The 24,238-nt window shown below is 47.4% G+C and overlaps 1 protein-coding gene across 15 annotated transcripts in view; it reads right to left on the bottom strand.

The window, feature by feature from the left end:
• Positions 1 to 6,518: 6,518 nt before the first annotated feature.
• Positions 6,519 to 24,238, bottom strand: part of TMEM164 (transmembrane protein 164) — a 318,291-nt gene continuing 300,571 nt past the window's right edge. For 12 of the 15 annotated variants that reach the window (XM_037822468.1, XM_037822481.1, XM_037822466.1 and 9 more), the window contains 2 exons: positions 12,231 to 12,331; positions 6,519 to 10,557 (listed from right to left, as the gene is read on the bottom strand). In XM_037822468.1, the coding sequence (XP_037678396.1) occupies positions 10,351 to 10,557; positions 12,231 to 12,331 (308 nt within the window). In that variant the 3' untranslated portion in view covers positions 6,519 to 10,350. The remainder of the gene's footprint in view (positions 10,558 to 12,230; positions 12,332 to 24,238) is intronic. The other 3 variants (XM_037822469.1, XM_037822473.1, XM_037822472.1) reach the window with 3 other exon arrangements.

Raw genomic sequence — 24,238 nt, 5'->3', positions numbered from 1 at the left:
TGGATTTGTTGTATCGGCATTGGAGCTAGAGGCTGGCCAGAGAGCTGTTTGGGGCAATCATATTCTCTACTCCCACATATCCTGGCAGCATAGAAAGGGAGTCTTGGACTGGGAAGAGTGGAAACCCCCCATCTTTTTGAAGGACAGTGCTGGTGTGAGCAATGCAAACATTTTCCTAAAGTTTCTCTATGTCAAACATCCAATGGAGTCCAAGAACTCTGCATGGAGGTGTTGCCACCCACTGGCAGAGGCTTCAGCAATGACCCCTTTCCCAGTACTGTCATCAAGGACAGTGGTGGGTGGCCAGAGTGGCCTCTGTACATGAGCAATGCCGCTTGGTGACTTGGTTCTTGTCTGTCTCACATAGTATATGTGGTCCCTGGTACTCATCAAGGATGGGGTTTAAAAGGGGGACATGGGGTTCAAATTGGATGGGATTGCTCCTGTGGGGTAGATGGGCTGAGTTGGCCCTTTCTTCCTCCGTTTGGGGTTTATACCATTCCAGAAGAAACAGTGGTCTTGGAGAAAATTGTCATCCCTAGGTTGGGAAAGTGTAGTCAACACCCTTTGCTCTAGGGAAGGTTACACAGTGAGTTCTGAAAGCAGGGGGCATAGGGCACTTGAGAGTTAAGAAACTCCTTTCTTTTCACCCCCTTTAAATAATTATAAAGGCCAGCATTTATTGAGCGCTGACTGTGAGCTAAGGACCATGTTATACACTTTTCGACAGCCTTATGAATTTCCTGTTTTACAGAATAAGAATCAGGGTAGCAGAGACTGTCATTTATCCAAGGACCCCTGGCTACAAAGTGCCAGAACCAGGAATCAAAGCAGGTTTGTCAGGTTCCAGAGACGGATCATTTTGCCACTCACTCTGCTGCCATCATGAGGATGAGGGTGATGGTGATGGTGATGATGACTGTGGCAATGATAGTGGTGGTGGCATCTTAACATTTATGGGACAGATGCTGACAATGTGCCAGGTACTGTGCCAAATGCCTTATCTACTTAACCCTTATGGGCAGCCCTATGATGTGGGTTCTATTATTATTCCCATTTTATGGATGAGTAAACTGAGGCTTAGTGCTTAAGTAACAATCTCCCTCAATGCACAGAACCTCCTGAGTAGAGGCTAGTGACTGTCCCTGATTGAAGACCTTCTTTTGAACCTGTGCCATCTCTCTCTAGGGCCAGAGATGGCAAAGGGATAGGCCTAGGTCTTTCCCTAAAAACTGAGGGGTTGGTTTGGTTTTTGACGTTCAAAATCCAGGGACTTAAGTCTTGCCATTGTCTGACTCTCTTTTATGAGGACAAGTGTGGTCTGACTGCACTGCTCTCCCACAGGCAGGGCTGACTCTGCCCTTGCCCCTCCAGCCTTGAGTGACTGTCTTTCTAGTCAAGGGAGGACGCCCCCAGGCTTCTAGGGACACGACTAGGGCTCAGAAATAGTCCCCTAATCGGCCTCATCAGCTTTGAAGGAGGCCACCGCAGGAGGGATTTTAAGTAGGCCAATACTTTAACCCAGTTACATGAGGGCAGCTGTAATCTGGGCTGATCATGTCTTGCTAAGCTCTCTGGGGTAAAAATGTCCAAAAGCTGCTTCCTGGGGCCAAGTATCTCTGGATGTCACCGCCAACGTGCCTTTCCCCCTCCGGAAGAGCTTGGCCTAAAGGCTAAAACAGATGAGCTTAATCTGAGAGGCTGTCAAGACTGAGGGAAGGTTGGTGGCAATCTCCAGCTGCAGTGAAACGCCCATGGCTCGGGCTCCCCTCGGCCAAGGTGCCGCTTTTCCTTGAAAGGGCCGCTGCCTAACCTTTCTTTGCCTTATTGGAGGAAGTGGGGAAGTCAGTGTCTTCCTCTGTGGGGGCCAGAAAGCTGCTCACATCAACCCAGGGGGATCAGAACAGACTGGATTCCTTCCCGCTGCCCTCCTGCCAGCTCACCTCTGGCAATGACTAGCCCCAGGAATTCCCCAGAGAGGCAGGCTGAGCTGTCTTGCCAGGCTGTGGTTGGGAAATAAAGAAACCAGAGCTTTGGGGGGCTGGCTGGCCTGGCTTGTTGGGCTCCCTCCCTCCTTCTCAGTTGGCCAGGCCTGGGTGGGATGCTGGCAGGGAAGAAAGAGAGGACAGAGTGTCAGAGTGAGGCTATCTGCTGAAAGTTGGTTTATAAGTTTGTCCAAAGGGATTTTCTCTAGCAGGAGGATGACTCTCATGGGGGACAGTAAGAGGAATCCCAGCTAATTATGGCATTTCATTAACTCTAAGAAGCCTTAGATGGTAAGATGTCCATTATTTTATGTACCACTGAATCAGAAAAAAAAGTTGCTGATTCAAGTGTCTTGCCATTGATTTGAGATGCATCCCAATTTCAGACATGTTAAAATATAAAAACAAAAATGTGTGTCTTAGAGTCAATGAAGTACAGCATTCCTTAAAACAGAAGTTATCATCTGTCCTACACACACACACACACACACAGACCACAGACCCTGATGGTACGGGCACGTTAAGGCACAGTGGGTAAGTGCAGTCAAAACTCCAACTAACCTTCATGCTCCAAAAACACGCAGAATAACCACATTGTCTGGAAATGGGAACCCCTTACACTGGACAGAACTTTGCAGTTTCCAAAGCACCCCCCCCCCCATCCATTTACCTCACTGGCTTCCTCATGACTATTTGTGGGACAGGCAGGACAAGGGTGTTTCTAACCATTTTACAAAGAGAGCTCAGAGAGGATTGACTTTTCCAAGTGCACCCAGGACCTAAGAGGGAGACCCAGGACTGCAGGCCCCATCTGCTGAGACCTACTGCAAATGCTTGTTCTACTAGTACAGGGTGACCACTGACTACGAGGGGGCTGGAGACAGAACTAATGAGGGTGTAAATATGTGGCTTTCAAACCCGTTTCCCAATGAAATCATTTACGGAACTTCAGTATACCAAACAGATAAGAATTGGAGTTGTTCTGGGTGAAGCAAGGGGGGAGGCCAGAGCCCTGCCCACTCTACCCCTCTCTGTCCCCCATCCTTTGATCCAACCCTTCCCTAGAAACCCTGAGGCTCTGAGGAACAACTCCTAAACCTTTGGAGTAAGGGAGCCTCAACTGTATTGCTGAGGTTCTTGTTTCTTAAGCTGGGTTTAGACATTATTCTTCATACCTTTTTGTATGCCTTAAATATTCCATTTTTTAAAAAAGAAGACACTGGTCAGGTCAAAGTGATGACTCAGAGTCTGGAAACTGAAACAACAAAAGTTGGAAAAACAACAAAAAAAGTTTGCTTCGAATTATGAGCCCGGGTGAGGCCTGGGCATCGAGTTTTAAAAGTTCCTTAGGCGATTCTAACATGCAGCAAAATTCACGAAGCATCGTACTAGAGGTATCTTTTCAGCTTGAGCATTCTAGAAACCTGAGGTTCTGTCCTGAAGTGCACAGGAAGGCCCCTCCATTCCCAGGAGGCAGAATACTTGGAGAGGCCATGGTCTTTTGAAAACTGCAACAGCAAAGAGCTTGGGTTCCCTTGGGTACTAGGGCCTTCTCTAGTAGCATGAAGGGACAGCAAAGGCAGGCCCACCTCTGCAGGGCCTAGTATGGCTAGGGGAGAGGCAGAAGAGACCTGGGAGAACTGGTGGCTGGAGCAGGGCTGGGGCTGGGAATGGACTGTTGGAAAGGAGAACACCTGTGGGCCCCATGCTTTGGCCCCGTTACCTATCAGAGGGATGTCAAGGCAGTGTCCACCCTCCTGGCTAAGGCCTGCCTCATGGTGAGGTGCTGAGGCTACTGTTGGCAGAGATGCAGGAGTTGAATGAAGTTAGAAAGCCAGCCGTGGAAAGCAAAGTACTTTGGGTCGTCCGTTAGCAACAGGAGCTGCCTTTCCCTACTACTTCCCAGGGACACTCTTGAACTCCTTTGCCAAGCAGTTCATCCACCCCAAGTACGCAACCTAGATGCTGGGCCAGATGCTGCCTGGGGGGATTGCGGGGGAGAGTGTGTGGGAGGTAACAGAGTCCTTGGTTTTGGACTAGGCTGGCCTTGCGTTTTGCCAAGGTTAGCAAACCACATACCCTTTGAATAAACCATTGCATCTGTCAGACTGACGTCTGTGTATCTCTGTTACACCACTGGCCTTGGCAAACCAGGACAAGGCAGAAACTCATGGGGGCATTGGCTCATGACCGTGACCATCCCAAGCTGCTTTTCCAACCCCTCAGAGGGCAAGGGGACACATTCCAAGGGCTAGTGGAGCTTTTGCCAGGCAAACACCCATTCTGTGTGCCCAGGAACTCAGGGGTGACCCAGGTGGGGATGAACAGCCGCCAAGGACAAGGAAAGGCACTTTGACACCATCCCCCAGAGGTCTCAGTTCTCTTCCCTCACAATATTGCCTCCTTGCCCAGGATACCAGAGCCGGGATGGGGCCCCTCAGCAAGGTGTTCTCCAGGCCGTGGCTCCTGGTGCCGAGGCTAACAATTCTCCCTCACTAACAGTGCCTCCCACCCTCTTCCAGCCCTTTAGGATAAGATCATTGCTCAATGAGCAATTTCTATGGAACAGGGTCCTGGGCCAGGGCTGATGGATACAGGGAGGAATCAGACACCCCCACTCCTACCCTGCCCTCAAGGAGCTTAAAGTATCATTGAGGGAGAAAACCAGGAATGTATCACCAACAGGGAGGTGAATGCCGGTCCAGTGCCAGGTGCTATAAGAACGGGTCCCTCCTGCAGACTAGGGCTCAGAGAAGGGAGAGTTGGGGAGCAAAGGCATTTCAAACAGAGAAGAAGGTCCAATGAATAAAAGGCAAAGAAGCTGGAAATGGCATGGCCTGGAAATGCAGAGTACAATTTGGCTGGAGCCAAGGGTCTCTGTGTATGATTCTTTTATTGGGGGACGGGGGGTGAGGAGATGCAGCTGAAGACACTGGCAGGGCCACACTAGGGGGCCCAGGAAAGGGATGCAGTTAAATTTGCATTTGGAAAAAATGGCTGCCTGCAATGGGGAGTACAGACTGGAGCAGAGATGGGTGGCAGGGGCAGAGGCACTAGCCCGGGGGAGGGAGGGATGGCGATGACATAGGTAGTTGGCGCTTAGCTCTCTTTCTGGAAAGGATGGCAAGCAGAAAAGGGAACAGGGCCAACTCTCCTCACCTTCTCTTTACCAGCCTTTCTGTCCTCCCCAGTGGGCCAGTTCTTGCCTGGCCCCTTGCGTCCCCGTCCCCTTTAAGCCTCTGCCTTTGTGTTTTCAACCCTGCTCTGAAGCTACACATGGTTGTTGGTTCTTCCCTTCTCTCTCTTATCTTCTACATCACTGCCCGGCTGTCCTCTTGCTTCTCTAAGGGCCGCAGGCCCCTTGGGCACAGGTCTACCCAGCAATCCCAGCACACCAGAGAGGCAGTGGAGTCTGGTGGAAAGTGGAAAGCACATTGGGTGTTGGAATCTAACAAAACTGGCTTCAGATTCCAGCTCCTCGTTTATTAGCTCTGATCCTCAGTGTTTTAGTTTCTCCCTGTCAAATGGGGACCAAGTGACCAGTTACCTCACTCCTGTGCTTTTAAGGGGATTCTAAGAGGCAGCGTGTGTAGAGGAATTAGCACCGTGCCTGGCACCAAGCAGAAATGTTGCTACTATGATTTTGCAGATGGAGAACCCAAGGCAGCAAGAGATGAAACAACTCGCCCAAGCTGGTGGTTTTGTCATCCAGGATGGCAGCAAGGCCCTTCCTGTATCATTCATACCTGGAGGCCCACCTACTGGCAAATGGGATGATCCGCCTGCACTGCTTGCCACTTAGGCCAGCTGCATCCCTTCTAGAAGTAGCTGCACTCACTAAAGACCGAGTAGAGCCCCTGTCTACCGTAAAGGAAGGCCAAGCTAATATCATGGCCACCGTGGGATGATTAGGAAGTAACTTCAGAAACGCAGGTCTCATTATTCCCAAAAAGCAGGGTTATCTTGTTCTCTTGTCCCCACAGTACAGTGTGACCTGTCCCGGGCACCAGCCTGTGCTGTCCAGTGCCGGCACACAGTGGACCCCAAGGAATCCTGGGTTGAGTAAGCCCGAGCACTTCTGGTTTCAAGGCTGCCTTCCTTAGCTCAGCCATCCGGCCCAGCTGCCCACCCCCATGGGGCCCAGCAGATATCCCCGGCAGACAAGCCCTGCTATGTGCAAAAGGCCTGCCCGGTCCCCAGCAGCCTGAGCGGAAGCAGGCCGGGTATGGGAATTCAAGGCCATCCAGCCACATAACTCCTTCTGCAAGGCTGTGCTGAGAGGGCCCAGCTAACTACCCTTTGGTGGTCCAGCCCAGGGTGGAGGGAAAATGGCCCCTTTTGTCTCCTTTTCAAAGCAGAGGGCCTTCTAAGAGGGTTTTGGGAAGCAAGGCCAAGATTTCTGGGTTCTCAGAAATCTTTTAATAGCAGTAAATGAAGAAAACATTGTAACAATAAGTTCCATGGTGAGGGTTCCTTTTCACCTGGGGATCCTGGACAACAGAAGCACCTGAGACCAAAATCCAGAACACTAAGTACACAAATTAATGACCATTTATTTCCAAAGGTGACGTCAGAAACCATTTCAGCACAATCAAAAGGTTTTACCAAGCAGAGAGAACTCATTACAAATGCCCCAAGAGCTGAACACGCTGGTGGGGGCACAGAACCCCCAGGAACCAGCCTGACAAAAAAATACCCGTGCTGCTATTCATGGGGTTTAGAAAAACTGTTTCTATCCAGAGCCACTGCATGGGGAGGGGTGGGGGGTGGTAACAGAGAGGGCCTGCCCAGTGCACAGCAATCCCAGCTTGGGAAAAAGGAAGGATGCAGGGGCAGGGAGGGGATCAAGAGGGTCAGCGGCATTTGCCAGTTTCCTGGGGGAGAAAATTACAGATCAGCCTATCTTATTCTCTTCACCACAGTACACCAATATAAATGAAGAATTCTTCAAAATATAACACAAAATGGACACCAAAAGAAAGCAAGAGTTTCCAAAACAACAGTTTTGCTGGAAATGACCTGGTATGGTTTGGTTTCTCCTGGTTTTTTGTTTTTGTTTGTTTGTTTCACACCACGAGTAGCAAACCGGTGTACAAGGATGTCAACAGACGAGAGCAACAATAAGCGACTAGGTTTTCCTGAGCACAAATAGGCTTGCTCTATGTACACAAGAATGTGTGCTGCCTCTCACCTCCTCTACCCGCCTCAGGTAGAGCAGGGTGTGCAGTGGCAGAGGCCCCTCCCCAGTTCAGGGCCTTGCAAAGGAAACCCTCCTCCATGCCTGCTCCTGATTTACCAAAACCAGTACCAGTGTCTTGGCCTACAGTGTCACAAATGGCCCTTCTTGTTTCCTCCAGTGGAAACCAATAAGAAGCCCCCACCCCCACCCTCAAAGAGGACAGAGGTCTCTGTATCAACATCTACAAATCCAGGGAAGTCTTTTTGGCAGGAGGAGGAGGAGGAAGGGTCCTTTTGCAGCCCCCCGGGCCACCTGGCTCCCTCCCCGGGTGCCACCCAGTGCAAATGCCAGGGCACAGGGACCCGCTGCCAACTTGGTATCTGTGGGGAACTGTGCCCCCTTCACAAAACACTGAAATATGAATGATCCCAAATATCAAAACCCAGACGCAGGCAACAGCAAAGGGGATTATTTGACAGCTAGACTGAGGTACTGTGCGGTAAAGTGCGCCAATCACCCCCGTCACCCCAACGAGCCTGCAAGCAGCTTCTGTGAATGCTAAGAAGTCTAAGGAGAAAGAGAGAATATTGGCTTGGGGAGACTGAGTCTGTCGCTTCAGAACCACGGCACTGCCCTCGCGGGCTGACAGAGGAGCACATCACTCTGCCTCCGGGAGGAAGACCGGCCGATCTTTGGTGTACAAGACCAAACAGTTGGAGGGGGGAGGAGGGGCACTCTAAGAAGGAGTGACGGTCTCTCTGCTGTTCTGAACTGACGCCATGAGTTGGGCAGCTGAATGGGCTGTTCTGTTGGCCCAGATCCTTGACCAAGGCTACCCGGGGGAGTTGAGGGATTGCCCTGCAGCTCCCCCTTCACTGCCACCTTCCTCTGACGGGTGTATTCGTCTCTGGACTGGCCATGCCAGGCACGTGGCTCCCACTTTCTTCTTTCCATCCAAGCAGGAGAAAGTGTCAGCCAGAATGGGGCTGGGGACAGGGCAAAGGACAGCTTTTAGAGGCATGCCAACACGGGGAAAACTTGAGCCGACTGGCAACTTGTGCCATGCCACAGGGACTGGGAAGAAGAGACCGCCTGCAGAGTCACACCACTGTGGCATTTCAAGGCTGAAGATCTGCCCACCCCAGGCTGGCCCATTCTCCCTGAGGAGTGGCTCCTGGCTTCTCCTCCATTATTTCCCACAAGCCCCTGGGGGCCCCTCCCCTGACCTCCTTCCAACCTTTCCTTTTGTGAAGAGACCAAGGGGCACTGAGTCCCTGCATATTTCCCCACCAGCCATTTCTACATATAACAGTTTGATGGCGGGCTGGCGGGCAGGGGGAATCTAGTCACACAAGAAGTGCCCTGTTTGGGAGGGTGAGAGGACTAGGAAAAGCTTGGCCAAGCCCTCAAAGACTGCAGAAAACAACAAGCCACAGGGGGCTCAAAAGAAGGAAGAGCCTTTGGTGTTCTCCTTTCCTGCTCCCCACCCCCAGGAACTCTAAGGGTCCTGAGATTGCTTCCCTGGATCTCGGCTGACTCACAGAGGCCTTCCCGAATTCTGCCGCTTCCTGTAGGGTCCACTTGCTAAACTCAGGACCACTGAGTCCCTGAAGCTCAATCTAGGTCTCAGAGGTTATCAGTTGAAATACTGGAACTGGTAACTGGGTTGCCCAGAGTGGGAGAGGGGAGGGCTGGGAAGGCTCATCAAAGGAAGTCACTGGATAATCTTTCCTGTTCTTAAGCAAATCTGTTCTTAGTAGGAGCCAACCAAGATCCAGCAAATACCCAACCAGCGCTTCCCTTTTTGAGGTCCATGCATGACTGAGCTCACACCTTGAATCAAAATTAAGTCCCCACGGTCCCTCTTCTGGAGCACATGAACCCCTGTCAGTGGGGACCAGATCCCTTAGCACCTCACTTTCGGCTCAGACATGGGCTTTGGGAGTAGCAGGACAGGGAGCATGTGATGCTCCCCAAGTTAAACAATTCAGTGCTGAGTCTGCCCGCAGTAAAGAAATCTGGCTCTAAAGAAACAACACTGGCAGGAGCTGTATCGTCCCAACCCCAGGATGCTGACATACTCAGTAAAACCAGAAAATGGATCTACAGGGGTTCCTCCAGAATGGGCCCCCACCATCAGGATTCTCTAAACTCAAGCATCAAAAACAAAAACAAAAACACAAAAACTGCTGTAAAAGAAAGAAAGAAAGAAAGGAAAAACAACAACAACAAAAAGGACATTTAGAGGCCTTCCAAATTAAAATGTTCTCTATTGTCAACATTAAACTAAAGTGAGATGGATGATTCAAATTACAGTTTTCTCAAGTTACCACTTCTGTTGATTAATTTCTATGCTTGCTTCTGATGGGATATGGGTCAGTTCTCAGGTGTCATAGGCAGAATTTACCCAGGGTCAGGACCAGCGTTAGCTGTGGACATTTTAACCCTGCTCCCTTTGGATTTGCCATTGCAACAACAGCTCTCCAATGGAATCTTGCCCTCGGGTTGGGCAGTGACCCCAGCTCCTACTGCAGACAGCATCCTTAAGGGAATGGATGGTGGGCCCCTAGGTTTGAGTCACTGGACACCGGTGGGAAGATTCTGGCTAGGAGACCTCCCAGCTCTGGGCTTGCCACTGGTAGAGAAACGAGGCCTCAGGTCCCTTATGGTGGGGGCTGTGCTGGCGACAAAAGGGGACCCCGCGTAAGCCTGAAGGTCCCTGGCAGTGGAGAAATGAAAAACAACTCAATCTCATCACTTCAATGCCAAAAGAACTACCTCTTGTTGTTCCCTTTCTCCTCAACCAGCTGTTGTTAAAGCACCAACAAGCAGAGTGAAGGAGCCATGGAAAACCATCTCCCCACGTAAGGCCACTAGGGACAGTGGAGAAAGAGCCAAAGGGATGGAAGAAAAACCCAGCCCACAGCACTGCATCCCAGGCTCAAGCAGAAGTCCTGGGGAAAGAGCTAGGGGAGGAAGAGTGGTAGACAAAAAGGACAGAGAGGAAGGAAAAAGAAGAAATACACCAGATTTCCTATAGCCCTCTCCCTTGATTTCATCAAGAACTGGGTGTTCTCCATGTCAAGTCAGGACTTGCTTCCTCAGAGAGAAAAACAAAACAAAATAAACAAAACAAAACAAAACCCCCCAAAACAAACAGAAAAACAAACAAACAAAAAAACACCTTCAGTCTATTTTCTTGGCTGGAAGCTGGAGCCAATCCAGCAGATATTTACACAAGGGCCCAGCCATGTATGAGAACAGGATGACCAGCTTCCCGTGGGTCATGGTCATGAGAGTCTGGTGTCCCGAGGCCCAGATGCGATACCAGGGGCCGTAGAATGGGTCTGAGATGGCCGGACACAGCATGTTGTTCAAATTCACTTCGGTGACCTGCAGGGACAAGGGAGGTAGAATGAGCATTCGCCATCCTTAGGCTTTCTCTGGCTGCTGCCAGCTCAGCCATTTCTTCCTACTGGAGGACTAGACAAGGAGGGATTGACAAATCCCCACCTGTTCATCAAGGGTTGTCTCTCCCATAGGTTTTCTGAGGGGGGTCAAGGCTAGCTGGAGGGGATGGGGAGAGGCTGTCCTGTGAAAAGGCAGTTCAGTTTGGTTCTGCTCCGAATCTTGCTTTCTGGCTGGGCCTTGAGCCTGTTGCCATTCCTAAGCATATACTATGTGCCTAGTCTCCGAAGAGGTATCGTGGGATATAAGAACAGCAAATGGCACAGTCCCTGCCTCCACGTAACTGGCAATCCAGCAAGTTGGGGTGATCGGTCTACGACAGCTGACCTCAAGCTACATGGTGCTCAGTGGATACTACATACCATGAGGGGAATGGAGGAGTGTAGAGCAATGGGGACTGGGGCCCTCAGAGATTTCACGAGGGCGGTGGCACCTGAATGGACGCATGAGCGATGGAGGGGAGATCATGGCGAGAAATGCCGTGAGCAGAACCTGCCCCGTAGGAGGCGTAACCTGAGCATGGTATGTGTGAATAAAGGATTTCCAGTGGAGAGCAGTGGGAGGTTAGGGTGTGAAGGTCATGATGCTTCCTCCCCAGAGTGCAGGAAGCATTCACACAGTTGGCACAGAGCTCAACCCCCCCACCCCCAACACACCACAGAGTAGAGCAATACACCAGGGCGGGGAAGAGAAAGTGACAAAAGCAGTGGTGACCGGTTCCATGCCCTAGTCATGCTAGGTCACACAAGGCTCCACACAACTAATGCTACATTAATGCCGCTCGTATGAAAAACAGACAGGCTACTCCTGCCCCCAAGGACAGCCACAGCACCTGCCTTCCAAAGACCTTCAAAGCCCATTCACATTAGAGACACGTCCTGACCACGTCTCAGGGAGGTCGGGGCTTTTTCACGGTGTCACAGATGGGTGGGGAACTCTCGGCCTCAGAGAGCAAGGTAACTCACTCAGGTTGGTAGCAGAGACAGGTCTTGCCCTAGAGTCTCCTGAGTCCCAGGAGACTTTGCCACCGATACACACCCATGCACGCAACAATCCTGGGCTCTGGATAATTCAACTACTGAGTCCAACCATTCTCCACACTCCAGGCAGTTCTGAACACCCCAGAATTGTCATGGGAGTCACCCCCCCCCCCCACACACACACACCTCACTTCCACTGGTCACACAGCTCAGGGCAGAGCCTTCTCTAGGGCCTGGGAGTAGGCCCAGCATGGACCCAAGGTCAAAAAACTCTCCCAGGCCCAGGGCCAGGGTTAGGGCCCCGCCTCCCCCTGGGATCCACGGCAAACCACTTTCCCGTTGCAGCTTACTGTTTCCAACCCGAGTGGCCATGAATGAAGGGCATCCTTGCCTCCCCAGGGATGAAAGAAACAGTCATTACTGAAGGATTCCGAAAACTCTTTAGAGAGGCCAAGGCTGTGGATCATAAATCAGCAACCCAGACACAACAATCTGACGTCCTGGCCTTTAGCATCTTGTATTTTCAAAACAAAACGATATACTAGCGCCAACTAGGATTATCAAGATTTGTGGAGAATTCCACACAGAGGGGATAGGAGGGGATACACCCAAACTTACCAGGCCCAGGATCTGCAAGATGCTGAAGTGATAAAAGAACATGAGGCCAGTTGAGAGAAGGGCCCACCAGAAACTGCTGAGGGGTTCAGGGGTGTAAGCACCTGGAGAAAAAGGGGAGATACTGAGACGGCAGAACGGTGACCCACTTCTCCTTTGTCCTAGGGGTGCAGGTGCTGCGGTCCCAGCTGCTGCCTGCTGACTGTCCCCTTTCCGTCGATCAGCAACAGCTGCTGAGACAGCCCCCACTGATTTGCTGGTACTCAAATCAGCCCCTTCCTGACCTCTGTTCTGCCACTTGATGCTGGGGTCATTCAAAAGACAAGGTTTCTTGTATTATAAAAGCGCTCATTATTGGAAAGCTAGAAAATATTAAAGAGTGGAAACAAGATGGAGGAAAAGAAGACAAAAATCCCCAGAACTCAATTACCCAAATGCAACCAGTGCTAATACATTGGTGTGTATCTCTGGTCATTTTTCTATGCCTCAGGATTTTCTTTTCTCTCATTCTTTTTTAAAATTAATATTTGGAATCCTGCTGTATATATTATTATATATCCTTCATTTTCACACATTTTAATCAATTTCTCATGTTTCTAAATAGAAATGTCATTGAGGGAGTATAGCACAGTGGTTGAGAACGTGAAATTTGAAGTCAGACAGATTTGGGTTCAAATCCTGACTCTGCCACTTACTGGCTGTGTGACTTTGGAAAAGTTGTTTAAGCTCCCTGAACCTCAGTTTACTTGCCTATAAATAACGATAAATGTACCTCCTAACTTCTTCAAGTTGTTAGGAGTAAATGAAATAATATACTGCAAGCCCTTAGATTAGGGTCTGATACAATGTAAGTGTTCAGTGACTGTTAGACGCTGTCATTATCATCACCATTATTATTCAGATAACTAAAGAACATGCCATATCCAATGGTTGTGCCATTTCCCAACTGTTAGACAACTCCCTCTCCCGGAACACCCAGAATGATACATTTTCCCTCTATCACCACTAGGAACTACCATCCCAGTAGGCTTGGATGTATTCTAGAGTTTGCAGAGCAGGGTTTACAGGATGTTGGAGACTTTGTCCTGAGGGGGAAGGGAAGGGGGTGCTCCAGAGTGAAAGGAACCTGGAAAACCACCCCACCACCACCAAAAGCAAGTAGGTGGCGATATCACATCTTGGAGTAGTGTTCTTCCCAAGTCAGCCTTTCACTGATTTATCCATTTATTCCACAGTTATTAGGTACCTATTATATTTCAAGCCCTGTGCAAAGCTCTGGGGATACAAAGATACAGAAAGGCTCCCTGCAGTCACAGACACACAGTCTGGTGGGAAAGGCTTGACAGCCCAGTCAACAGTTACAACACAATGTGATGGGGAGATGATGAGTCTGTACCACTTATCACGGGAGAACAGACCCCAGCCTGGGGAAGATGGGGGAACAGAAAATGCTTCCCAAGAGAGTCCTGAAGGACAAATAGGACTTAAGCCAGGGCTAAGCATTCCAAAGCAGCCAACTGCACACAGGTACAGACATGAGTGAGAGTGTGGCACTTCAGAGAATTATGGGTAAGAATTCAGTGGGGTCACAGGGGAGTGTGATGGGGCAATGGGCAGGGCCGAGACCCAGAGGTTGGTAGAGCTGGTCTGGTCCTGGCCAGGCCATGGGAGCCATGCTGAGGGGGGTGGGACTTCATCCTGTGCAGCAGGGTCATCACAGCCCAAATGCCTCAAGTCTCAGGCAGGTAGTGGGAAGCAGGGGAGTCACCGGCTTCTAAAAGAGACAAAAGAGGATGCTAGAGATGGTGGGAAACTGGAAAGCTCATTTCCCTTCTAAATGGGGCAACTGCCACTCAGCCCCAGCTGATCACTGTCCTGCAGGGATGTCGGCTCAGAGTTGTTAGATTTTTTTTTTTACTTTTGCAAGAGAAGTCTGAAGAATGAATATTTATGTGGAATTTCCTGATTTTTAAATGTTGGCAATGAACTCAAAATGTTTTAAGAATGCTCAATGGACCAAACAGAACACATCTTCTGGATGGATTTCAGCCCATGGGTGGCCAGCTTTCAAGCTCTGCTGTAGAGCCACAGAAAGCAGTGGAATATTTGAAATACGAAAGTGATGTGATCAGACCCGTGTTTGAGAAAAATTACTCAGGCCAATGTGTGGAGGATGGAGTGGAGCAGGGAGAGTCAAGATTGTTGCAGGAACCTGAACAGAGAAGATGGCCTTTGAAGGTCATAACAGTAGGGATGGAAAAAAGAGAACAGCTCTAAAGAGATACCTAGGAGGAAAAAAAAAAATCACAGTATTCAGAACAGGATGGTACTGGCATAATGGAATAGAATTCAGAGTTCAGAAATCAACCCACACAAATATGGCCAATTGATTTGTGACAAGGGTGTGAAATCTACTCAATGGGGAAGGAATAGTCTCTTCAACTAATGGTACTGGAAAACCTGGGTATCCACAAGCAAAAGAATGAAATTGGACCCCCATCTCACACTATAGACAAAATTATCTTAAAATGGATCAACAACCTAAATATAAGAGCTAAAACCATAAAACTCTTAGAAAACAGGGAAAAAATCTTCAGGACCCTTTCATTAGGCAATGGATTCTCAGATATGACACCAAAAGCACAAACAACAGATGAAAAATGGAAAAATTGGATTTCATAAAAATAAAATTATTTTGTGCAACAAATGACATTATCAAGAAGGTCAAAAGTCAACCTACAGAACAGGAGAAAATAATTGAAATCACATAGATGATAAGAGTTTAATATCCAAAATACGTAAAGAACTCCTACAACTCAACAACAGACAGACAACCCAATTTATATGGGCAAAGGACTTGAATAGCCATTTCTCCAAAGAAGATAATATATAAATGGCTAAAAAGTACATGAAAAGATGCTAAACATCATTAGCCATTAGGGAAATGTAAATCAAAACCACAATACCACCTCATACTGACTAGAATGGCTATTATTAAAAAAAATGGAAAATAACAAGTGTTAGCAAGGATGCAGACAAATAAGAACACTCACACATTGCTGGTGGGAATATAAAATGATACAGCGACTGTGGAAAACAGTTTGGTGGTTCCTCAGAAAGTTAAACGTCAAATTACCATATGACCCAGCAATCCCACTTCTAGGTATATAACAAAAAGAATTGAAAGCAGGGACTTGAACATTTACTCACACATCAATGGTCATAGCAGCATTATTTACAATAGCCAAAAAGTGGAAGCAACCCAAGTGTCCGTCAACAGATGAACAGATAAATAAATTGTGGTATATACATACAAAGGAATATTATTCAGACACGAAAAGGAATGAAGTTTTGATACATGTGACAACATAGATGAACCTTGAAGACATCATGTTGAGTGAAATAAGCCAGACACAAAAGGATAAATATTGTATGATCTCACTGATATGAAATAATTAAAGTAAATTCATAGAGTCAGAAACTAGAATACAGGTTACCAGGGGGCAGAATGGGGATAGGGAATGGGGAGTTAATGCTCAATTGGTTCAGAATTTGTATTTGGGTTGATGGAAAAGTTTGGTAATGGATACGGGAGATGGTAGCACAACATTGTGAATGTAATTAACACCACTGAATTGTACTCATGAGAGTGGATTAAAATGGGAAATTGTGTTGTATATATATCACCACAATAAAACTTTTTAAAAAAATCATTAAGATTTGCTTGAAGATTGGATATTGGGGGCTAAGGGAGAAGGAAGGATCTTGGAAGACTCCCAGGGTTCTAGCTTGTACATCATAGAAGTTGATGAGGCTGTTTATAGAGAAGAGAGGAAAAGGCACAGACTGGGATGGGGGTTGGGGAAATGCTGAACTCAATTTTAGACATGCTGAAATTAAGGTGTCTGCATTATATCCAAGTGGAAACGTCTCTTAGGCAGCTGGACATACTCTAGGAAATACAGTCTGATGGGTGAGAGGGTGGGCACTAGAGTCTGGCAGATCTCAGTTTTCAAATCCTGGCTCCATTACGTATCAGCTTTAGGGCCTTGAGGAAGTCTCGGTATTTTTTTTTCTTTTTTCTAACAGGAGGGTGGTCGCAGAACCACCCAAGGCAGAGTTGGCATCAGGTTCCTCTCTCTAGGTGGCCTTGATCTGAGCAATAAGATGCACCCTCCATCCACCCAGGAGGTCAAGGCAGGCATGGAGAGAAGGAAGGTGCTGTGACTCTGCAAACAGGTATTAATCAAATTTTCCACTGACATGTGTCTAAAGAAGGGAGAGGCATGCACTGTTCTTCCTGGAATTCTCCACACTCTCCTACCCACTTGACGGGCTTTAGTAACCCTTACTGGGGAGAAGTCGCAGTATCTCTTGAATCAGTTGTCACTCATCTATAAAATGGGGTGGCACTGCCTGTCTCACAAGGTTATTGGAGAGATCTGATTCGAGATACTGTAAGTCATAATATCGGTACTGCATCAAGGACTTAACAAATGGTGATTATTTTTATTGTTGTGTGAGTCTCAGGCTCAGTGAAGAGGTTGGGGATGAACATATAGACGTAGGTGTCACCAGCACATCCTGGTAACAAAAGCCACTGGATGGTATGTAGACTGAGACAGGAAGGTGGCCTGGGGCAGAAGCCCAAGGAGCACCATTTAGGGAAGAAGAGGAAGGAGGAGATGGGGTGACTGAAGGCAGGTGGGTCTTCTGTGGGAGAAGCCCACATCTGCTCTGTGAACAAGAAGGCCCTCTGAGAGTGTCAAACTCATCCTTCCATTTTATAGATGGAGAAACTGATGCTGGGCAGTGCTGGTCAGCGTCATAACCAAAGGTCACAACAGCAGAACACCGGGGAAATGGGCTCTCAGGCATGGCCACGAGACTCCTGCTCAAGGCTCCTGTTGCCACTTGTCTAAACCTCCATCATACCACCAAATGGTAATTATCCGTTTCCTTATCTGTCTACCCCTCTAGACTGAGAGCACCTCGAGGTCAAGGACCATGTCAGATTCATTTTGTTATTCCTAGCATCTTGCACAGGGATTGATTTGTGACAACCCATTGAGCTATATACATATGATTTGTGCACTCTTCTGTTTGCTGAATGAGTGTGAACTGGGTACCAGAGGGGACCCGGAGGGCTGACAGGTACTTAGGCTGCCACTCATCAACGACTAGACCCGGGGAGGCCAAGGCTCGGAAGCTATTTTCCCAGGTGTCCCTTCCTGTCAGGCTCTGCTTGGCTCCCTCTAGTGGCCGCTGAGCAGCAGTGACAGGACCCACGTTCCAGGTGGTAGCTTCAAAGAAATGGATGGGAGGTGGAAGTGGCCTCAGTCAGGAAGCAGCTCAGCAGCCTGGGTCCTGGGGAAAGCTGGGGCAGGGCTTCAACCACTGGCTCAACTCCCTAACCCCTCCCTCCACCATCATTGTGCTCCTCCCCTGCCTTGCTGCAGGCCCCCTTGCATCACCAAGTCCCTGACCCTGCCCTTGCCCTATGCTATGGGGAAAAAGGAACACTCAGACACTGCCAGTGAACACGTTCCTCTGAGCTCTTACCGCCCCTTGCCCAAACCTCTTAGTTCTGTGTTGCATCATCTGCCCCACCCCACAGGGTTAGCATTCTGAGGGTAGGGTCATTTCTGAATCACCTCTTCACCTCCAGCACCCGGGACACTCATAATTACCACATGGGCACATGAATAGCCACAGCCATTTTGGAGAATCCTAAAACTCTTTATAACCCTTTGGCTCAACACTACTACTTTGAGGGCTATGATCGAATACCTCAAAACATCAACAAACTGCTCTTATTTACACAAAGATATTTACATCTGATCTATCTATAATGTTGAGAAACGGAAACCAACCAAATGGAGAGATAAGTTAAGTAAACTATACCTCAACATTGTGCAACAGGCCACATGTCCCTATGTGAAAAAGTCCATGGCTAGCAAGGCAAGTGGAAAAGACAGAACATGAAATGGTACAGTGATGATAGAAAATACAGCTTAGTGATTTAAAAAACACAGGCCTTGGGCTCAGGCAGCCCTGGGTATGAATCCTGGCTCTGCCACTGTCTATTGGGGTGACCTTGGGCAAATTTGGGGGCTGCTCCTCTAATTGTGTTCTCCCATATGTAGATGGAAGGTAACATCTACCTCTCAGGGTTATTGCATGGATCAAAAGATGAATAAAAGTATGTAAGGCAGCTAGCCAGGCTCATAGATGGTAGCTGCTATTTTTATCATGGTGACCACAACCATTCAAAACCTTATGAAAGACTGGAAGAGGATGGAGAAGAGGAGATCTCCGTGAGGGGGGCTTTGTGATTTTCATTGCCTTTTCACTGTGGTTGGTTCTTTTTATTGCAAAGGTGATCAAACATTCAATTTCTTTGGAAAACAAAGGAAAAAGAGAAAACATCCTGAGAATAGATGGGGCTGTCTACACAGATACATGCAAATTGTATGCAAACACACATCATTCTTTTTTCTATATACCTGGATGTGGCCCATGGGATAATCCCCATGAAAAACTGATTTTCTTATAAAGAAAAATAGAAAACTTATGCATTCTCAGAAAAATTAAACACATAAAACTTTGTCTACTTTACAAAAACATGTGACATTTTCTGTTAGCATTTTCCCTCCCAGGAGGATAGAAGCATTTCTGCTCTAAAGGTAGGGGGAAACCAAGATAACAGCTTTTTCTAAAATCGATTCCTGCCAGAAGGAAGCTTTATGAGTGTTGGCAAAGAAGTCAATTGCTCTACAATCAGTAAAGAATGATCCCCAGAGGCCTCCCATGGGCCCTTTAGTTCATCCTATAATCCCACCCAGGAATGACTTACACCAAGGAAATGAGACTGGACAGGGTAGCATCCTATTTGCCAATCTTCCTGCTTCCTTCAACTCATTCATTTATTCATGTTACATTCATTCAACATCCAGTCAGTGCACCTTGGATGCCAGACTCCTTGCTAGACAGTGGGGATAAAAAGTCAGATTGTCCCTGCCCTGGAGAACTGCCTTGCAGTTTACAAGTGAATGATGAGATGTTGCAATAAGGTAAGTTCAACAAATAATGGGAACACTGAGGAAGGGTAGCTGGCGAAGATGACAGCTGAGGTGCCTTTTGAAGAACAAGTAGGATTTGGGGCTAGGGAATTGAAGGAAGGAAAGGACATTTCAGGTAGAGGGTACAGCCCGAGAAAAGGGCTGGAGGCATGAAGCAGCATGATGTTTGCATGGAACTACAAGCAGGTCTCTGCTACCGGATCATAAAGTAGGAGGGCACATGTGTCGGGAGATGAAGTTGGAGACAGGCAGGTGGGGCCAGATCATGGAGAGCCTTATTTGCCATGCTGGGGAACGTGGCCTTTATCCTACAAGCAAAGAGGGGCCACTGAAAGGTTTTAAACAGGGGAGCTGCAAGGTCAGCTTTCTGTTGCAGCTTAGCTCGACTCATCTGGCAGCAGTGTGGAAGATGGACAGGAGAGCGACAAGACTGAAGACCAGTTCAGACACTGCGGCAGCGATATAGATAACTTGGCAATTTGTCGGACACAAAGGAGAAATCGTGGAGGCCTCCCAAGTCTGTGGCTTCAGGAACTGAGAGTAGCTGATTTAGGGGAGAGACTGTTCAGGCTGGGGCATGCTAACACTGAATGCCTTATAGGACAACCAAGAGGAGACATCACTGGTAGTCTTTGCTATAACAATTTCAGGAAGGTGGCAGTGTAGGAGCTGGGTGGTAAAAGATGAAAATTTTTCCAAGTGCAGAAGGTAATGAAGGGAATTCCAGGAAAAAGGAACAGCATACGCAAAGTCACAGAGAAATCATCAGCCAAATGCCCTATATTCTCAATCTCTTCTCTGAATGTCCCCTTCATCCTCTTGCTTTTACCTGACTTGCACTTCTCCCAAGGAGCTTGTGTCCTCTGCAGCCCTCTAAAGGAGTGGCTGATTTTTCTCCTTTGGCCTGTGCAGGTAAAGTAGGTAACTTCTTTTCTTTCTATTGCTGTTTTCAGACCACTGGCCCTCCCTTTTCCCTAAAACTCCACAGCCACCATCCTATCCTTCCTTTTCAGAGTTATCTATGGATCTACGGTCAGATGCCCCACATTCCTTGAAGATGTTAGCACCTGGCTTACCACCACTCCCTCCAGAATGATTCCTGTCATATGTCTTGTTAATTTCAACATGCGCTTAGATGAACATTTCACTATCCTGGCCTCTCCATTCCCTGGCCTCCTGTCCTCGATGATTTTGTCTTCTACCATACCTCAGCCACTCATCCATATGGTCATACCTGAGACCTTATAATTATGAATACTTGCAGTCCCTCTATAATCTCAAATCCAATCATTCCCTCTTCAACCACCACTTCTGTCATTGCAGCTTGCTCCTTCTAACATCTCTTAGCTGTACCTCACAGCTCCCTCTTCCCTCCTTAAATTCCATGGTCCATTATTCTAATTCTACCTTGGGCTCCATTGCTCTTCTCACACATTATTGAATGCATCTGGGAAAAAAAAAACCAGCCCCAATGAAATCCAAATCTGCTTCTCCTCCTTGCTTGCACCTACACAGCTGAACATGGCTGCAGAAAAACTTCATACTCAAGATCACAAACCTCAATTGCATCCTTCATGTTGCCAGGCAATCATATCATATCGTGCTTTCCCAGTCCATTCACTCCCTCACTGACATAGGGCACAATTTACTATCTTCTCTCTTCTCAAAGTTTCATCACTTCTACACCATCCTCACTCTCAGATGAATACCTTGCTTCCTACTTCACTGAGAAAAAGGAATCAGACAAGAACTTCCACAAGCTCTCAGGATCACATCTAGCCACCCAGCTATCAGTGCCCACCAGGCTCTGCCTTCACTCCTGTTACTGACAATGAACTGCCCAAGATTCTAGCCAAAGGCAGCCCTTCCATTCAGACCCAGAACTCAACCCCTCTCACCTGCTCAACAATGTCACTTCAGCAACTGTTTGCTCTTCCTCTTGCAACAACGGTTTCTTCCTCTCTACTGGATTATTCCCATTAGCAAATAAACTAAACACACTGTAACAGTCCCCATTCTAAAACAAACAAAAAACGCTTGACACCTCGCTTCCTCTCCAGCCACTCCCTCACTTCGCTGCTCCCCTTTACAGCAAAGCTCCTTGAAAGAATTGTCTACACCTGTACTGTCCAGTTTGGTAGCTACTAGTCACCTGTGGTTATTGAGCACTTGAAATGTGGCTAGTTTGACTAAAGATGAGCTGTTACTGTAAAATCCACAATGGAGTTCAAGGAATGTAAAATATCTCATTAATACTTTTTAAATTAATTATATTGGAGTGATAACATTTTGGATATACTGGGTTAAAAATCATAGAGACCGATAGTAGATTACATGATACCAGGGGCTGGGGATGAAGGGACTGGGGAATTATTGCTTAACGGATGCAGAGTTTCTCTTGAGGTGATGAAAAAGTCTGGGTAATGGCTGTTGGTGATGGTAGCACAATATTGTGAACGTAATTAATACCATGGAATTGTACACTTGAAAGTGGTTAAAATGGGAACCTCTGTGTTGTATATATGTTACCACATAAAAAGATTTAAAATATCTACCTATCTATATCTATGGCTACATATGTATAAAATATAATTAAGATTAATTTTAACTGTTTCTTTTTCCTTTTTAAAAAAAAATATAACTACTAGAAAATTGAAAATCACTTACATGGCTCACTGGTCTATACTCTCTGTCTATAATTCCTTTTTTTCCATTCTCCCTTAAGCCTACTCTAATCAAGCTTCTATTCCCCCTCCACTCCACCAAAAGAGCTCTCATCAAGGTCATAAATAGTGTTTGCATTGCCAAATCCAATAGTCAATTCTCAGGCCTCATGTTATTTACCCCTTTGTTCTTGAAACACACGCTCTACTTGGCTTCTGGGAAACCATTATCTCTTGGTTCTCCTCCTACCTCATTGCCTGCTTTGTCTCAGTCTCCTTAATGGGCCCTCCTTATCTCCTCACCTTTAAATGATGGACAGGATCAGGTTGCAGGACTCGGAGCTTTACTCTTCTCTATCTACTTTCATTCCTTAGGTGATTGCAACCAATCTCATGGCTTTAATACCATCTACATGCTGAGGACTCTCAAATCTATATCTCAACCTGGACCTCTGCCCTGAACTCCAGGCTCATATACCTCACAGCCTACTCAATCTCCACATTTTGGATATCCAGTAGGCATCACAATCTTAAGTCAAACTTCCAATCTTTGCTCCTCTGGTAAATTATAACAGTAAAGGTTCCCAATGCATCATGCCCTCCCAGTATCCACACTCTTACATTTTCCCCTCCCACAATGATTTGGTCACAGGGCCCACAGGGCTCAGCCATGTAACTTGCTTTGGCCAGTGGAACACCATCAAAAAAAGATGCAATTGTCTTGTGCTTTGGGGCTTGCCCTCTTGGTATGCTGCCCTGAGACCCTCCATGCCATGAGGAAGAGCGGCGTGAAAGACCACAAGGATAGAAAGGGTCAGCCACCCCGGCTGTCCCAGCTGAACCCAGGCAAGACCAGTAGAATAATAACCCTGATCAACCCACAGAATTGGGAAAAGTATTAAATCATTGTTTTAAGCCAGTAAGTTTGGGAGCATTTGTTACGCAGAAATAACTAACTGAAACAGCACCCCTCTCCCACCCCAAATAAAGGCAATGAACAAGCACAAAATCCCTTCTTCTAGTCTTCCTTATCTGAGTAAATGGCCATCCATCTAAGTTACTCATGTCAAAAACCTTAGAATTGGGGCAGGGCAGGGTAGATGGGAACTCTGTACTTTCTGCATGAATTTTCTATAAACCTACAACTTTTCTAATAAAAAAAATATTTTAAAAGAGCCTTAGAGTCACCCTTGACTCTTTTCTTTCTCTCACGTCCCAAATCTGACCATTGGCTGGCCCTACAATATATATCCAGAATCCAATGACTTTTCATTGCTTCTGTTACCACCTAGTCCAAGCCACCATCATCTCTGTCCTGGCTTATTTCAAAATATCACTTATGGGTCTCCCTACTTCCACCCTTGCCCCACTTCAGGCTAATCTCAACATAGCAACCAGGTAATCCCTTAAAAATATACTTCAGATCATGTCATTCCTCTGTTCAAAACCCTCCAATGGCCTCTCGCCTCACTAGGAAGGAAAAGTCAAGTCCTTACGATGGTCTACAAGTCCTTATATGTGATCTGCTCCCCACCTATATCACCTCTCTGACCTCATCTCCTACCTCTCTCCCTTTCACTCACACAACTCCAGTCACACTGACTTACTTGCTGTCACTGGACTGTGGAACACTCCTGTCCCAGGACCTCTGCGCTCATTATTACCTCTGCTTGGCATGCTCGTCCCCCAGATTTCCAATGGCTTCGCTCCCTCACCTGCAAGCCTTTGCTCAAACGTCCATTCTCAATGACGCCTTCCCTTTAAATGAGGCCTCCTCATTTAGAATTGTATGTAGCCTTCTCTGCCCCTTACCCCGCTTTATTTCTTCTTCCATGGTATTTAACATCATCTGATTTACTGTGTGTTCTAGTTTGCTAATGCTGCAGAATGCAAAACACCAGAAATGGATAAGCTTTTATAAAACGGGGGTTTATTTCACTACACAATTACAGTCTTAAGGCCCCAAAGCGTCCAAGGTAACACATCAGCAATCGGGTACCTTCACCGGAGGATGGCCAATGGCCTCCGGAAAACCTCTGTTAGCTAGGAAGGCAGCTGGCATCTGCTCCAAAGCTCCGGCCTCAAAACGGCTTTCTCCCAGGACGTTCCTCTCTAGCAAGCTTGCTCCTCTTCAAAACATCACTCCCAGCTGCACTCTCTTTCCTCTTTGAGTCAGCTCATTTATATAGCTCCACCGATCAAGGCCCACCCCCGAATGGGTGGGGCCAAGCCTCCATGGGAACATCTCATCAAAATTATCACCAAC

This window comes from Choloepus didactylus, chromosome X (genome assembly GCF_015220235.1).
Source record: "Choloepus didactylus isolate mChoDid1 chromosome X, mChoDid1.pri, whole genome shotgun sequence".
Classification (NCBI taxonomy): Eukaryota; Metazoa; Chordata; class Mammalia; order Pilosa; family Megalonychidae; genus Choloepus; species Choloepus didactylus.
Note: the sequence above shows the minus strand (reverse complement) of the source record. Positions and strands in the feature narration are given on the sequence as shown.